This window comes from Belonocnema kinseyi, chromosome 4, assembly GCF_010883055.1.
Source record: "Belonocnema kinseyi isolate 2016_QV_RU_SX_M_011 chromosome 4, B_treatae_v1, whole genome shotgun sequence".
Taxonomy (NCBI): Eukaryota; Metazoa; Arthropoda; class Insecta; order Hymenoptera; family Cynipidae; genus Belonocnema; species Belonocnema kinseyi.
The window spans coordinates 149,598,792-149,614,937 of record NC_046660.1 but is presented as its reverse complement, the minus strand read 5'-3'; the positions used below and the strand labels follow the sequence as shown (position 1 = coordinate 149,614,937).

At 38.5% G+C, this 16,146-nt stretch overlaps 1 protein-coding gene across 1 annotated transcript in view; it reads left to right on the top strand.

Annotated features, from left to right (window-relative positions):
• Nucleotides 1–16,146, top strand: part of LOC117171159 (voltage-dependent T-type calcium channel subunit alpha-1H-like) — a 1,009,801-nt gene that overhangs the window by 641,125 nt on the left and 352,530 nt on the right. The window contains exon 12 of the mRNA XM_033358216.1: nucleotides 13,019–13,228. Coding sequence (XP_033214107.1) covers nucleotides 13,019–13,228 — 210 coding nt within the window. The remainder of the gene's footprint in view (nucleotides 1–13,018; nucleotides 13,229–16,146) is intronic.

Below are 16,146 nucleotides of genomic sequence, written 5' to 3'. Positions count from 1 at the left end.
ACGCCTGTACGTCTCACCTATGGTAGATATCTGTCTGACGTCTCCTTCTCCTCCTGGCAGCCCCCCCACCTCGCTACCTAAGTGCCTACTATATTAACCCTTGATGAAGTCCACCCGTAAGTACGGCCAAACGCACACAAAAAAATGTACGTACTTTTTAAACATTTCCTCGCCATTTTCGTCCTGCACTCCTTTCTCGTAAGTACTAACCCTCCTGCCATATATTCTTTTACAAAGTCCGGCTTTCTGTCCGACAAAACAATTTCCTTGTCGTTGACTCTAACAAATCAGAAACTATGGGTTGATCTACATGTTATGGCCTCATAAATACGTCACTACACCGAATATTGACTAGGAACCAGATTTATTATTCTAATCGTTCATGAGCCCACATAGATATTCGTTCCTCGCCATATCCAGCCATCACTCTCTCCCTGCCGTTCCCACCTGCCATCCTCGTTCCTCTACCGTTTAACTCTCCGAAGTAGGGGGGGGGGATGTAATAAGCATTACTTCGGCTTGTTAGATATATATCGTAACTAAGTTTTCCAAATTTCGCGTGCCTACCATTGAACACGACCTGGCCAGGGTTGACCCAAGTGATGAACCTAGCCACAAGACGGCTTCCACCTAATTGCCTGTAACGCCTGAATGGACCGAGTTCGTGGGTCACATACTTCTGACCCACGAACAACCCTCGAGGTTTCTTTTCATTTTTAATTGGCACCAGATAGGGTCCTCTCTATCGAAATCTCAACCACAATGTCCTGGCATCGTCTAGCAGGAATGCTAGCACCGATTTAACATAAGTAAGTAAGGGGGGGGGGTAGCTCTCGTGGGCGAGAGAGTCCCGTCCGTATTCGGCCCTTCTACCTATGGAATATTGTGAACGGCTATGGTGCTGCCTGTTCAATGTTTACAACTGTCATAGAGTTCGTAAATGTAGTCGTTATGTCGAGCTGTGGGGTCCTAGGTTTTCGGCTTGTCGGTTCATCTTTGCCGTGGATGTGTCGTTCTCGTCCTCTTATGGCGCCTCTCCTGTCGACCCCGATCCCTCACACTTAAGGTTTGCTACTATTCTGTGTTTTCATTTACATTTTGCCGGGTTCCCCACTTTACTTTTATTTCGAACTATTCGGTACTCCCCCGTTGATTTCAAATTGACCGACCTACCTGCGGCAACGCACTTCTCCCTCTGTCCTGCTCGCGCTTTAAGAGGCCGCTTGATATGCGACTACCTGGCGCAACTGTGTTCGCCTATCGAGCAAAGGAGTATCCTAACTAAGTTCAGGCTACCCTGTGTCAACATGCAGCCATTCTCTCGACATCGACCTGACTACCCGACACCGACCTGACCACCCGGACCGATCATGACCAACCGGAGCGGCAACCCGTCACGCATGTCTTAGACACCACCTAGCTTCCGACGACCATCCACTATTTTGCGCATGCCTTGCGGCCAAGAAAAAAAGACATTTTATCCGCAGATTATTTTAGCCAGGCCCCAATTATTTCGAACACCTTCACCAGTACACAATAAAGACTATTATGACTCTAGAAATGTTCAGACATTAAAACGTTTCTGCGTAGATTCGTCCGGTTCTTAGTTGATACTCTTGGATTGGTGTTCGTCATTTTTTACTAAATTTCAATATTATATAATGTAATTTAAATTTTTTTCTCAATAAAACGTTGATAATTTCATTTTGAATTGTATCGGATAGTGTTTGTTATTGATACCCAGAAAACGGCTCAACTACAACAAAAATATGTACAATCTCCAACATAATATAAATTTATATCTGCTCTCTTAATCTTTGAACCAGTGAAACCTACATTGTTTGAAACAGTATTCTGATTTGTTACTGGTAGCCAGTGAGTTTCCAGAGCTTTACTTGAGACTTTTGTCACTGAAGTAAGCTATATATGTAAAATACATCATTGTGACATTCAGAAGAATCTAATTCCTCTTACCCCCACCCTCTACCCAGCCTCTTGGGATGCAGGTTAATTTCTCCAAGTTACTTAAACTAGAAATAAAAATAAAATCGTGCGTGAATGTGTTCGTTTTGAGTGATCAAAAATTTCACTCCATATTGATTAAATTCACGAATGAAATTCGTTAATACAATTCTCATGGCTCTGCGACCTGATAACGTTCTAAAATGCACCTTTTTGTTTCTAGGTTGAGTAACTAAAGGATCAAATAAGAATCTGTTGAATATGCACAGAAACTTTTTAATGCTCTCTTAAATTAAACCGATGAAATTGTCAATAGCTGAATCAGTGTTTCGAATCATTATTGATGAACCAGGGGTTTTCCATCCTTTACTGTGTGAAGAAGTGAGTGGCTAAACTAAAAATGTGTTACTAAATATACCGCTCATGCTAAATAGTAGATTCGACCAATGATACAGAGCTTCACGCGGCCGAAGCATAAACCCACAGAGGTCAGATAAACAAATGTCGTCGATCTGACCTTAACATTTTTCTAGTGACAATTGTCTTTATTGTGTACTGGTGAAGGAGTTTGAAATAATTGGGACCTAGCTGCAATAGGCCTTGGATATAGTATCTTTTGCTTGAAGGCAGATTATGCGTACGACCAGATAACTACTTGCACTGAGTAATCAGTGATCCGCGATGCTGAATCCAGTGACGGAATTTCATTAAGTGAAGCAGCGATATATTAGTCTCTCAGCATAGAATCATTTGTGACATAAATTTGTTCTATTTTTTACATAATTTTAGTTATTTTAATCCTTTTACTAGCAGATTAGCATAAAATAATTTTTTTAATTCGAAAAATATAAATAAGTCGAATGTTTTAAATGTGGCTTGTAATAAATATAAAATGGTTCACATATACAAGCGACAGTATACTGATTTAGATTTTGGACAAAACAATTATTTCTTTTAACCCTGTAAGATACGAGTTTTTTCTGCATACATAAAATACTTTATGCCGTCATACTAAATAAATGCAAAAACATTTATAGTCTTAAAAATTGTTACACATAGAAAGACAAATTCTCTTGCATATGATTCTAAGAAATCGAAAATCATAATTTTTTTAGTTCAAACAGCCTTCACAGATTCCTCCATTCAAGAAATCCAGAAAACCTAACATTTTTTATTTAAATCCAAAATAATTTTTCACGAAGGTAACAGTAGTGTAAGATTTTAAAGATTAATTTTCATTCAGGAAAATTTTCTTCATCTAAGACAGGTGTATTATCGATAGATTTATTTTAGTCACAATAGACAATATAATTTGTATAGTAATATACCTTTACTATAAATAATCTTATCTTCCAAACTTTGTTGGAATTATTATGTTTAGTTTTCTATTGAACGTGCTCTTGATTGATATTTGGGGAAACAGTTTAAATTTTTATTTGAGCTAAAATTTGTAAGTTTACGCTTCGTTCACATGAAAATATATGTTCCAAAATAATTTTCTGTTTGAAAATGTTGACACTTCAGTCAAATATTTGTGTTATAGAAACTAGAGTCCATATTGGAATCGATTAGGACAAATTTTTTTACACAAGTTTTCTTTTGATAATAATTTATGCTCGAAACAATTTTTCAGTGTCTGTGTTTTCAGTTTTGTGAGATTGTTCACATTGTTTTTCATTTGGTAATTTTTGGGGAATAATATGAATTAAAGCATATAAATTTTGTCTTTTGAAAGAAAAATTAAGTTAAATCAGTTCAAAATTATTTCCATGTTGGAAATAATGTTATGTAATCTTTGTAGGAAATTGTGAATGCAGTAAAATTGTTATTTTATTAAATTTCTTTATGTTTTTGCTTAAGATATTATAATTTTATATTAATTGTCAAGAGGTTTCCTTTAATAAAGTGTTACATCAATTATATAGTAAAGTACTCGTTTCTTGACCTCCACGGCAAAGCCTGAAGTTAGCTTATTTCGATTTTCCACCGTTGTAGGGCGACAGGCCTCAGGCCCACTTCTTGGTCTTCTATGAGGGGAGCCGAGACGCTTCACCCTGAGCCGTGTATATGTACCCTGCGCGTAACACGGCACTTCTCCACAAACTCTGTCACATCCCCCCATTGTCAATTTCACCTTTTTTTTATTTGGTAATGTTATTTATTCCCTTATGTTAAATCATTTATTCCTCTTGTATTACAAATACTATCGAATCCCCAAACCCAAAATAATTTCAAGTAGCACTATTTCGTTTGAGTAATTTGGATATATCGGAAACATTTTTGAAAATTATTACAATACAATATTGGTATAATATCAGTTTCAGTGACTATTTTGAGAAATAATTCAATTTTCATCATACTAATTTTTTGCCTTTAAAAAGTTAGATTAGACATTATGCCCTCTAGTTATTAGTATAAGCCTAACTGCCTATCTAAATTCCTCACCCAACAGCATGCAAATTTTTCCAAGCAACTCTCTCGAATTTTCCAAAAGTACTGACCGCAGTCATTTTCTCAGCAAGAAATAAATAAAAAACACATGAAACCAGGAAAAATACGTCCTAAATAATTCACTTCTCATGTCAACTTTAACTTTTTCATAAAATTAAAAAAAAAAGTTAAATCAGAAAACTTTTGAAATGACCATAATTTTAAAAACTAATATAATTTTAAAAACTAGTATAATTTTCGAAATTAATAAGATAGGAAAATCTTGAAAATTCGTGTATTTTATCAAGTTTTTGAAAATTAGTAAAATTTTGAAATTAAAAGAAAAAATAAATTATTTTTCTAATTTTTCGAGATAAAAGACCAACTCCCCAATATGATTCTGAAAATTAGCGAAATCACGTCAACCCCCCACTCCGAATTCTACAGAATACCTATCATAGCAAAACGTCCACTTAAAATTCGCCATAGTACCTGTCATGGCGGACCCCTCAATCCAAATTCGTCATAGTACCTGTCATGGCTGAACCCCCACTCCAAATTCGGAATTTTACCCATCATGGTGGACCCAAAGTCCAAATGCGCAATGATACCTTTTATGACGGACGCCCACACCTAATGCGCCCTACTACTTACTACCTGCTAATGATTCAAGGACGGAGAATACAAACCTACAACATTTCCGATACATGCATCAGATATGGGAAAAGAGACGGAAGTGGGACTTGACTGCTGAGATCGACAGAATGCGCACCGCGCAATGTGACTATAGTACTACTACAGAGTATGGCGAATATAATTAAGTTCTTTATTTTGTTTATACTGTCTCCCTTTTATGAGTTTGAAAATCTTTATAAATATAAAAGTTACAGAGATTCATACAAAGAAGCCTTATACTGTCTTACCAACTATTTTCTACATATCGCCTTAAATTACTATTCTTATTTTTAAATGCTTCGAACTTCACGCTGGGCTCCCATTTCCTCTTACCACTATCAATCTCAGTGCTTAGTTTTCAAAGCCATCTTTCTTTGCTTCTTTTTAACCTTGCAAATGCCTCATTGACCTCTTCCCTACCAGTCCAAGTACTTTGTCCACTTTTTTTATTTCTATTTCTTCATTTTTGCTCTTCTTTCCTCCTGGTTCGCTGTTTATCACTTCCCATTCCCTTCCTTCCTTTACCGCTACCTCTAGCTCTTCTATGTACCTTACTTTCTCATGTTGAGTTCTCCTTTTACCATTTTCCATTTCCTCCACTTTCTTACAGTACGAGATGGCAGATGGGCTACCATCTCTCGTACTTTTCCTTTTAACCTATATTCCACACATCCTTATAGCCAGCCCAAGTACTTTGTCCACTCTTTTATTCCTATTTTTTCATTTTTGCCCTGCATTTATTATCCTTCCAACCTCTGCTAAGCCCCTCGTATTCTTCTCTTAGTCTCATCTCTTTCCTTTTCTTATCAATCACTTCTTTAAGATTTTCAAGCAGCGTGTTTACTTCTTCCTCTTCCAAACTTCCTATCCCCTCCTTTTCTATTTTTCTGTAAATTCACTTAATTTTTTCCCTCTTCACTGTACATTTTCAATTTATTTTTTCTCTTTTCTTCTCTCTTCCCCCTACCACGTTTTGAGCCGCTACATGTCATTATCATGATCACTTTAAAATGTTTCCTTATACTTTTTTTCCGCCAGAATTCAATTTATAACAGTGTCTTTTTTCTATGTTATACCTCTCTTTCTTGTTCCCTGATCCATGCATTCAAGCACCCCCCAATTAGAACCAGCATCTACTCATTTTCCTTTGTCCACTTCCTTATTGTTCTCCAGACTTTTTTTCTCCTTTTCTCGTGTACGCGTATACTACATCCACAGTAACTTTTTCTTATTTTATTCTTCTGACCTTTGTTACATCCTTTTGTTCTATATAATCTTCCTTTTGTTTCTCTACCACTGGTTCTTTTCTTATCCTGGGCACCATGTCACCCACTCCTTTCCTCTTGAAGAAGCAGTAGTTGCTCAAAGATATGGTATAAGTCAACGGGCTGCGGCACATTTAAGCTCGTCTGTACTCCTCGCTGCCAATCGAGCAGGTATCATCTCCCCGGATATTTCTCAAAAAGTACCTGACTGTCTAGTCATAGATAAAAGTAAGATAAGGCGCGAGAAAATTAAAATAGGCTCTAAGTTGAAGGAGAAATCACGCCATGAGGATTCTATTCGTGGCTTATACTTTGATCGTCAGAAAGCCGAAACATTCACTGCCTCCGGATTTATTAACGAGGAACACATATCTTTGGTGGCCGAACCAGGTTCCAAATACGTAGGCCATGTGGTCACACCATCGAGCCATGCCCAAGATGAGTGTGATTCTATTTATAATTACGTAACAACAGAACTGATTGGAGGCATCGATGCAGTGGTAGTCGTGGGCTGTGACGGTACAAATACGAATACGGGCTGGAAGGGAGGAATTATTCGCCTACTAGAGGAACGACTTAATCGTCCCTTGCAATGGGTTGTCTGTGTATTACATTTCAATGAGCTACCATTCAGAAGTCTTTTCGTATTTATTGACGGACCTACCTCTGGTCCGAACAAATACTCAGGGCCAATAGGGGGATAAATTTCAACTTGTGAGACCCTTGATGTTGTAAAGTTTAAACAAGTTGAATGTGACTTATCTGAGATTGAGCCCACCGATCTCAGCTCAGATCAAAGCTATCTTTATGAGATATCAAATGCCATACAATTCGGAGTGTGCTCTCTTGAGCTGGCCTCCTAGAAGATAGGCGCCATCAACATGGCTCGCTGCCTAACAACTGCAAATAGAATTCTGAGATCATACATATCAATAAAAAGACCCATAAACAAACTGCAAGTGTTAGCTGAATACTTACTCAGAGTATACGTACCTCAGTGGTTCCACATCAGACGGGATAAGTCTATCGCTGATGTGAGTCGGCACCTCTTGCAAGCAATCAAATTGTCAAGGTTTCTTCCCCTGAAGTACCGAAATGTAGTAAACATTTCCATTCAGACAAACGGCTTCTTTGTCATTCCAGAAAATATATTTCTTGGAATGGTAACCGACCCTAGGTTAACCGTTCGCCAAGACGCACTCACCAAAATCCTGAAAGCAAAACATAAGCAACAGACAACTGTTAAATACAATATTGTGCCAAAAATTAATTTTGAAGCGAATGATTACATAGAAATGATTGATTGGGAACAGACAGATGTTTCACTAACCGTACCTCCAGTTTTAATTCCTATAACAGAGGATGAACTTATCGCTAAGCTATCTATGGCCGACGGCTTGGTACCAGACTGGGACTTTACATCTTTCCCTTGTCTCTGGGTCACTTGAAGTAGTAGAACTCAGTGAGCTAGGAGCTGCACAATTATTTAAGAGTTTTACTCGAAAACACGCAATTTTGAGCCACTTCCCCCTCAATGAGGATTGGCATGGGATGACTTTGGTGACTCGGTACGGACCTCTAAGTACCCTCTGATGACTTTTCATCGTAAAGTCACCCTTGGAAGGCATCGGTATCTATTTTAAGCCCATTTTTGCAAAACCTTTAATTTTAGTGCTTTTTAGTAAAATTTCGAGATTTCACCCTCAAAGAACAGACTCATGATATTATCCGATTTCAAAATTTCAAAGTGCGTTGAGTTTCGGATTCGACTGGGACAGTTTTCCGCATCCAGGCGTTTCCTGGACGCACAATGTTGGTTTTTCGACCCAGCCTAATACAAACCAAAGAGGGGAGTTCAGGCAGAACCAGAATCTCTACCACCAAAAGAACCAACGACGAGACAATCAGAAAAAGAAACTATAACGACAACGTGAACTAGTACCTGCGAGTGAATGAACATTAGGCGTGAGCCGACAGTAGGAGCCATTGACAGGTTCAGACAAGTCTAGACAACGTTCGACCAGAGGGAGGGGAGGGGAGAAGGAGACCGGCGACCGTAGGGGGGGTCCAGTTTCAGTGTAGAGGTGGCACAGACGCTCGTGTGCTCGTAGACAGACATGTCCCAGGGGTCGCACAATTATTTAAGCGTTTTACTCGAAAATACGCAATTTTGAGCAATTTCCCCCTCCATCAGGATTGGCATGGTGTGACTTTGGTGACTCAGCACGAACCTCTAAGTACCCTCTGATGACTTTTCATCGTAAAGTCACCCTTGGAAGGCATCGGTATCGATTTTAAGCCCATTTTTGCAAAACCTTAAATTTTAGTGTTTTTTTAGTGAAAGTTTGAGATTTCACCCTCAAAGAACAGACTGAAGATATTATCCGATTTCAAAATTTCAAAGTGCGCTGAGTTTCGGATTGGACTGGGCCACTTTTCCGCACGCATGCGTTTTCTGGACGCACAATGTTGGTTTTTCGCCCCATCCTAATGGACAGAGGCAAATCAAGAGTTTAAGAAAATTTTAAAATTTACTCTTGAAAAGGAAGTATGGACAAAACTCAAAGAAAAAGAAACAGCACAAAAAACGGAAAATAAAAAAGTGGTGAAGAATATGACGAGTATATTGAGCTGGATCTGACAGAGGAAGAATCTTGCCTGACACTCAACGACGAAATCGAGAAAACTAAAGAATTACTGAAAAAATAAACGTCGTCCCAAACAGAGGGGGGGGGGGAGGTTGTAACAAAGTTACAAGCACCCCGCTTTGTGCAGCCCTGCGGGCCCATGATTGGGAATGGGGAACGACACCCCCAGTCCTTATAAGCGTGAACTTGCCCCGAAGGCAACCTGTCTTTAGTCATGAGTCTTGTGCTCCCTGTCCATTACCTTGGTCACTTGGGTTCATACGTTCTCAACCTCTTGGAATGAACCACAATGCAACGCCATTCGCCCGGAAAGATCCCCAGCAATCAGCCCCGTCGCCAAAGCATCATCTCCGAGGAACATTCCCGACGGCTCCGAAATGTTGGCTTCGTTGCTCGGGTTCGATTAACAACGCTCGCCCGTCCTTGGCTTTGCCACCCCGTTCGGGCTATCGTGATTTCCCAGTCACCTGCTGTAAATGAGTTGAAATAAACCCTGTTTATGTTTATATGGTTCGTTCATTGACTTCGACCAGTTCTCGACTTCCAAATTTTTACCTTCCCTTAATTTGCGAGATCCCTCATATTTTAGTTGAAGGTATCAATTCAACCTTATTTTTAAAGAGAATCTATTGTTTTTTGACGCGTAAGATTTCTGGCGATCCTGCCAGAATCAGCTTCTCGACATCAAATCTTTATGAAGATATCAACTAAGTCATAAGAGCTGATCAAATGGAACTATTAGTAAGAATTTTACGAAATTCTAAACAGACTCCGGACCAACCTACGGGTCATTCGTCAACAAAGTTAATAAAAGATCAAATTCATTGGGGTGGATTTATAGTAACCCTGTAAAACGGTATATTATACTTTATTAAATCAACAAAAGACAAAAGAAAAAATTGTCTGCAATTGGGAACGTCAAAGGACGGTAAATACCTAGGGAGCAATTCTCAGAAGAAGAAGAAGAAGAAGAAAGAGACAACGCGTCATCAACTTGCCGATTCCTCCATTTCTCTCGCCATCTCTCTTTCTTTCTTGCCTATACATGCTATTAGGTGCGCAACTAAGTTCCCGCTGTTTGCCAATAGAATGCTCCAGCAGAAAGTGCTAGTCGATTTTGACATTCAAAACCTCACGAACTAAGCTTAGACATATGGTGAAAAAACCATGTTGACACATTAGTGATTTTATTTTAGCGTCATATACTTTTGGTTATGGGAAAATGTGTATAAATATAACATCCTTTTCTTTGTCATCGCTTTCCTCGTATATTCCCATTCTTTTAGTTTCACTAGTACCACTTTTTCTCCTCTTTGCGTTTCCTTTCCAATACTTCGCATTTCCTCAATCTCTACTTTGGCATCTATCCTTCTGAGCATAACTTCGACGTACGGCCGTCGCATATTTATGTGCATATTTTCTTACTAAACATTATTCACATTAAAAAATTCCAGCCTTCTTTAACGACCATTGAAAAAATTGAAAAACCCTAAATTGCGAAAAAATTAAATAAAATATAATTTTAAATAATGATCTTAGATGTTGTTTTTTGTCATACATTATGTATCACAATTACATTTTGTGAACAGCACTTTCTTGAAACTTCATTACCAGCGAAAAGCGTGATTAAAAAGTGAGTAAAATGCTTTTGGAGCTCACTATGATGACATTGAAGTTTCTTGTGGTCACCCTACATAACATAACAACTATCAGTAACTGGGTACTACGTCTACGACTGTTAGCATGCGCGCTTTGCACTAGCACTTCTTTTGAAAGCGTGCATTATCATTTGAAGCTTTACTCGAGAATCGTCACCATGCACTCCTATATAACTGAGGCCACATAATTGAGCTAACCCGTTACACTAACAGAATAGGCACGCAAAAAGGATTAACATGAAACAACGTGAAATTTATAGAAAGGCGACCACTTGGATGCCATTGCGAAACATTATAATTTGCAGAAATTCTAAGAAATTATACGAAATTGTAAAAAGAATTATACGTTATATTTATTATTCAAACTATTGATTAGATATTTCAGCTTAGAAAAATGTACTGATATATTTAGGGTTCCTACCCTTTGTGAGAATTGAGAATGGATACCATACACTTTGACTACTGGACTATTTTCCATATATGCACATATTCGCTATCATTGATACTGTTTGAATATTCAAATTCATACAGACTTGCCACTGCGCCTAGAATTTACCACCCTCCTGGTACCTGGGAAGGGACATTGTGTATTTTAATGACTCCGCCATTTCCCAAACATGGACGTATCAATGATCCTCAATGTAAATTGAATATTTGAACATTTCCCATTTTTAATTGTCTGCGATCATAGAAGCTAATTGGAACAGCTACCTACCCCTGCTTTGAATATCACTCACCTCTGTCCAAATTTCGACAGAAATTATGTATATAAATACTGTAGCTTTTGAAGCAGTCAGTCACTTAAAAATCGCCATAATAAATCAAGCAGTAAAATGAACAGAACCGGCAGACTTAATTCGAAGCTTCGTCAAGAAGAGTATCCAGCTTTGCTGTTATGTTTTACAAATAATATTTTTTATGTAGACTCTTTTAAATTTCTTACCCATAACTTTAGCCGCTCATATACTTGTATTTTTATAAATAAATATCTATTTAACTTGAAAAGCTTAATTCCAGGAATGTTCAAGTTATTTCTGATAATTTCGTACTGATCCTCATCCTAGTTTTCTAATTTATTCAAAATCATATGCCAAAACAAGAAACAAATTTTAGTGAGATAAAATGTTAGGTAACTTGTATCTGTCGAAAAAAACAAGTAAAATTGCGAGCTTTGTTAAATTAAAGTCTACCAGGCAGACAACTAAACCCTAGAAAAAACCTTATTTTCGGTTAAATCCTTCTCATCAAATTATAAACTCCGATGTTAAGCTCCTCTCACTTCAAGCAAAAAGTGTTTTAAAAAATTGCATCTTTTTATCAGACATGGGAGTCTATTGCAAGTTTGAATGGTTAAATAGTTCTGGAGATTTAGATCTCGATAAAGTATGTCCTTGTACATTTAAGGATACATTCGCAAAAAATGGTTTATTTAGTATTAATGCAGGTGCGTTAGAGTAGCATATAAGTATTGGGTATTACATCTCGTACGTAAGTTCATATAATTGCTTTCATTTCGTTAGATAATGGATTCGGTGGCCAACTAGAGGATGCTTTCGAATTCTTACTGCAGAACAGTAAAAATGAGAAGATGGCTTTATAATTTCGGGCACACTTTCTCCATTCATGCATTTGTGATGCTTATTACAAAGCCTCACTCAAATTTTTCATCTTCCGGTAGTCTACGCTCCATAAGCACTGCCGAGCCCCACGTTTCGCAAAAGTTTGCCTACTGCCGGCACTCACCTCCCTCCCCCCAAAATTGAGTTAGGTAAATCCTAGAAGGCAAGAGCAGTTTCAAATCACTCCCTATCGTCCTTTTCAGCTTTTAACTCAATAAGAACGTGGCTCGTCTTTTTTCTGTCAGATGGCATAGAACGATGCAAGGACAACGGATAAAAAGCATATAAAGATGCAAAGATAATTACTAGTGTGAAGATGGATCTTACGCATTGCTGTTCAGGCTCAGATTAACTGTGACTGTTTTATTTCGATACAAGTCCTTGAGTCGTCCAGACCCTCAGAGTGTTTGACATAGCTAACTGGGACATTTATAGATGAAAATTTACCGGTTTCGATTCAGCTAATGTGCGGTACTTTTGAATCAATAGTTTTTGTGAACTTAAAATTCACTTTGTTTTTTTAAAATAAGCGATTGGTGTCATATAACACTTTCTATTTTGTGAACTTGCGTTACAAATGGATAAACGCACTTAAACTCTTAACTGTGATTAATAACAGCTTCATGCTAGCCACACTCCTCTATGCTCTTTCATAACTACATACTGCTTCAACCATTGAAATGAGTATCAACGTGAAAAAGGTAATTATTGTTTTGCTGTGCCGATCTGTCAGTCCTCATACGTTATAATCTTTATTTTAGATGAACAATAGTCTTCTAAGTCCTCCTAATGTACATTATCGGAGGAAAAGCAGTGTAATGTTCAGCGACGTGATTTTGCTGCATGGCGGCAGTGTGAATACATTACCTGGGTCGATTGCTGTTACTGATCCCAATATTTTCTGCAGTGAAAAAATGACTCAGACAGGTGACGGACATGTGTGCCTGATTCCTCTCTCAAAAAATTTACAGGCAAGTCAGTTATTTAAATTTCATATGATTAATCGTTGAGTAATAATTTTATCTCGAAAGCAAATTTTCTTCATATGAGCCAAAGTAGATATTTAAAAATTTTATAATTAATTCGAAATTAAATTATAATCAAATCATAAGGAAACGGGCGAATAATAATATTATTGATACGCCCGTGACACAAAAGAGGACAAGCAGGTGGATCAAAGGGACAATACGTAAAATCATTCTATCATACAATCGACTGTGCTCACCGTCAGCCAATAAGTAGGGATTGTGTGGAACTAATGCGCCTAATATATTAATTCTTATATTGGTAAACATTTACTTCTTGCTTGAGCCTCTACGAGGTGAAAAGTGCATAGATTTAACGATATAGACCGTAACAGGTGCAAATCTAAGAATATGCACCCTCTCCCATGGAAAGCGCCATAATATTTCATCTGTAACCATGTCTCACAATCGTGCTATAAAAGGTTACAGCCTAAAATTCAGTGCACTAGACGATCCGGTAAAGGTGTCGTGCAGTCTAAGAAAGCAGAATGAACCCAGGACGACCGTCTTCTGCATTTGTTCCGCAAGTGTCTTAGCATTTTCTTGAGACTCGGGAATTCGTTTCAGGTTATTTACCATTTAAAGCTTGGTACCTACAAAGTCACCGCTTATCAGAATAATTAGCTGAACAGAATATTTCGGGTATTACTGTCGCACCTACCTTGTACGGTCTTTATACCTATCTTTTTTTATTCTCCTTTGCTGTTAAGGGTTTGTCAGCTTGAGCCGGAAATGCCATAACCAACATGGTTCGAAGCACTCTTAGAGCCGCATTGTGCATGTGGATGTACGTCGTTCCCGCATGAATTGGACATTCAGATAGTACACTTCCTAGTACCTAGAGGTGTGTCTGACACGTTCTGCAGCTATCATCAGGTACATCTTCGCTAAAAATGTGGCGACGGTATTCTAAAGAGGAAATGGCACCGACTCGACATGCCAAAACGCAAACAACTGTGCTCGACTTCGATCCGGGTGATTAAATAAAATCAAACGGCAGCTCATATGATATCGACTGATCCTCCACGAATCTATGGAAGATGATGTTCTTCTTGCTGTCCAGAAGATGTTCGCCGAAGTTTTTATCCTGTAAAGTCTTAATCCAAACCTTCAAACTTGAGTGCTTGAGGTGGATAAGATTAAATAGATTTTAATCTCTCCTGATATTGAAGGCAAAGCCGTGTGTTTCAGTAGCATCCTCCGCTGCTTTCTTCAGAAGGGCTCCTTTGCCCAATTTTTCGTACTCTCCAACCATTTTAAGAAGAAGGTCTCATCCCTTTGCGACTGCATTTACTGTATCCAGATTACATGTTCCCTTTTCCGGTGTTGTTCCGCATGTTTTTGCAAATGTTAATGCAAAAAGTGCGAGAGCTCTGGCTGTTTCTCCCAACATAGAGCACTCACTCGTGCTATGTAATAAGGTCGTCATAAAGTCGAATCGTCCACTTGAAAGTATTGGGAACCTGCAGGTCCATCGTATTGTCTCTGTCTTGATTTGGTTAACTAAGTCAGCATACTTATCCGAAGCAGTTTAGGGAACCCTGCGCGTTTAATTCTTTTGAAATTCACTTTCTATAACTGTGTTTGGAGTTATCAAGTTTCTTCCCACGAGTAGCTAGGGATCGCATAGTTAGCACAATTTTCTGAAAAAAGATACAGTAAACACCAATTGAACGAGTTTCTCTATGAGAATCTGTATCATTGAGATATGTTGAAAGTGCAAAATTACTATTACTAGAAAGTTACGCAATTTTCAGTAGATTCATAAGTAAAAACAAAATCGATCCCTGATTAGAACGGGACAATGTTATAGCTTATCAATTACACCGACAATTTTAATTTTCTTCAAGTTTAATGATTTACCTTTTAATTAATCTGTATCGATAAGTACTTATTTCAAAAAATTTCTTCAGAACGATTCGACGAGTGGACAGATTTAATTTTCTCTGTTGAGGAAATTGTCCGAATGTATATATATAATTAAAAATTTGTTATAATGACAACCGCAGGATTTCGCCAGGAGCGGGTGCTAATCTGGTGTGCATGGCACGCCCTGCAGCTATCATCGGGAATGTCTTGGCTCAAAATATGGCGACGGTATGTTAAGGTGGAAATGACACCGTCTTTGCATGCAAAAATGAAACCCTCTGTACCAGACTTCAATCCGGGCGATTTAAGGTAAGCAAACGTTAGCTCACAAGACATTGACTAATCCTTCACATTTCTGTGAAAGATACCGTGCATCCTCTTATCTAGGAGCTGTTCACGAAAGTTTTTCTCTTGTGCTTTCTTAATCCGGGCTTTCAGGAGTGAGTACTCGAGATGGATTAGATTTGATGCATTTTGCTCACCCCCAATACTGAAGTCAAGTCCGAGTGTTTCAGCAACCTCCTCCGCTGCTTTGTACAGAATTGCTCCTTTGCCTACTTCCTCGTGATTCCTGACCATTTTAAGAAGAGGATCTCTTTCATTTGCAACTCTATGTGCTGTACCCAGAATAACCCTGTTGTGAAGACTTTCAAGACTCAATATTCCGCGACCCCCTTGACGGCGTGATATGTACAGTCGCGGAACGGAAGACCTAAGATGCATGCTTTTGTTCATGTGCATAACCTTTCTTGTCCCGATATCAAGAGATCTGAGCTCGTTCTTCGTCCATGGGACTACTCCAAATGAATAGAGTTGTACCGGGACGGCAAGGATGTTCGTTGCAGATACTTTGTCCCTCGCCGACAGTTCGGAAGACCAAATCTGTCGGATGCGACGTTTGTATCTGCTTCGTAGAGTATCCTTTATAGATGTCACATCCTGAATGCGGCTCTGTGGCACGCCCAGGTATGTATAAGTCTCTCCAGCGCAAAGGT